The following is a 1,319-nucleotide window of genomic DNA, read 5'->3' as shown; positions in this document are numbered from 1 at the left end:
CCACAATTTTTCTTATGACAATTAACTCTGAACTTTAGAAAATGATATAATATCTGAACAATAAAATAATGTCAGTAATGGGAATAAAATGCTTCAATAAATACAGTAAATATCAGTGTAAATTGTAATGTACGTGTCATGCTTTTTGCATTATTTATGTATTTATCCTTAATTTTATTTTTTGTTTTGTTGTTCTGTTTTTTCCTCAAGCACATTTCTGTTTCCTATTCTTGTTTTTTAAATATCTGTCTTTTCTTTTTTGCATTTTTCTGTCCTTGCTAGGTTTTGCATTGTCAGCTTTTTACACATCTACAAAGATTTCATACATTTGTTTGTCCTTTTTTATGTGCTCAAATCATGTTTTTACATTTTTTGGGTGTTTTTATTTTTTATGTCATTCTTTTTAATTTGATGTTCAGTGTTTTTATATATATCTTCTTAGATATTTTTTCCTAATCTTTCAAAACTGAAATTTGTGCTTTTGTGTGTATTTTTTTTTTACAATTGTTTTATTTGATAGATTTGTCATATTTATGTTTCTGATTCCATTTTGACATTTGTATGTTTTTCAGTTATCATTCTTCTGTCATCTATTTTTTTATAATCTTTTAGAGTTACTTTCATATTAACACCTGTTTTTCTGTCCTCCAAAATTGTTAAGATCAGATAAACTCCTGATAACACTTTTCTCAGTTTACTGGAGTGAGTTTTCGATTCTGTATCACCAGCACCTGGAAACATTACAAAGCATATTCTTTTATTTTTTTATATATATTTTTTTTGTACTTTGCATGGCTAAAACTGTCATTGCTTTAGGATTGCCTGGTCTGCAGTGTAAACCTGAGCCTTTCAGAGAGCTGAAGCTGTGCTGACGTGCAGCAGGTACCTGTCTGCAGCTCCACAGGAAGCCCAGCAGGTCTCTGTGCTTCAGCTCCTCCACCACCAGAACTAAAGGCGACTGCATCGACACAACGCCCAGCAGTGCGGGGATGAAGGGGTGGGGCCCCAGACTAGACAGGAAGGAAGCAAACCCCATAAAGTCTTGTTTCTCGCTGTTACTCGGATTTTCTGTGAAAAAAAACATTTGACAGGATAAAAAAAATGGATTACGTTTAACTTTTAAAATTAGGATTTATGTCAAAATCTTTTAAACTTAAAATAACTCAAAACAATTGTATTCATTGAGTGTGGAAGTGAATTATTAGATTGTGGCCTGCAGCGGCTCACCTTTGAGCACCCTCAGGACCACATTCCTGTTGTCCATGCGCGCTCTGAAGTAGCTGACGGTCTCATTGGGTTTGATGGAGAAGCGCACAGGC

At 34.0% G+C, this 1,319-nt stretch overlaps 1 protein-coding gene across 1 annotated transcript in view; it reads right to left on the bottom strand.

The window, feature by feature from the left end:
- Nucleotides 1-1,319, bottom strand: part of LOC112141566 (tyrosine-protein kinase STYK1-like) — a 10,070-nt gene that overhangs the window by 1,102 nt on the left and 7,649 nt on the right. The window contains exons 3-4 of the mRNA XM_036211137.1: nucleotides 1,228-1,317; nucleotides 887-1,068 (exon numbers count right to left, since the gene is read on the bottom strand). Coding sequence (XP_036067030.1) covers nucleotides 887-1,068; nucleotides 1,228-1,317 — 272 coding nt within the window. The remainder of the gene's footprint in view (nucleotides 1-886; nucleotides 1,069-1,227; nucleotides 1,318-1,319) is intronic.

The sequence above is a fragment of the Oryzias melastigma genome, unplaced genomic scaffold (genome assembly GCF_002922805.2).
Source record: "Oryzias melastigma strain HK-1 unplaced genomic scaffold, ASM292280v2 sc00655, whole genome shotgun sequence".
Taxonomy (NCBI): domain Eukaryota; kingdom Metazoa; phylum Chordata; class Actinopteri; order Beloniformes; family Adrianichthyidae; genus Oryzias; species Oryzias melastigma.
This window is presented reverse-complemented; position numbering and strand designations above follow the sequence as displayed.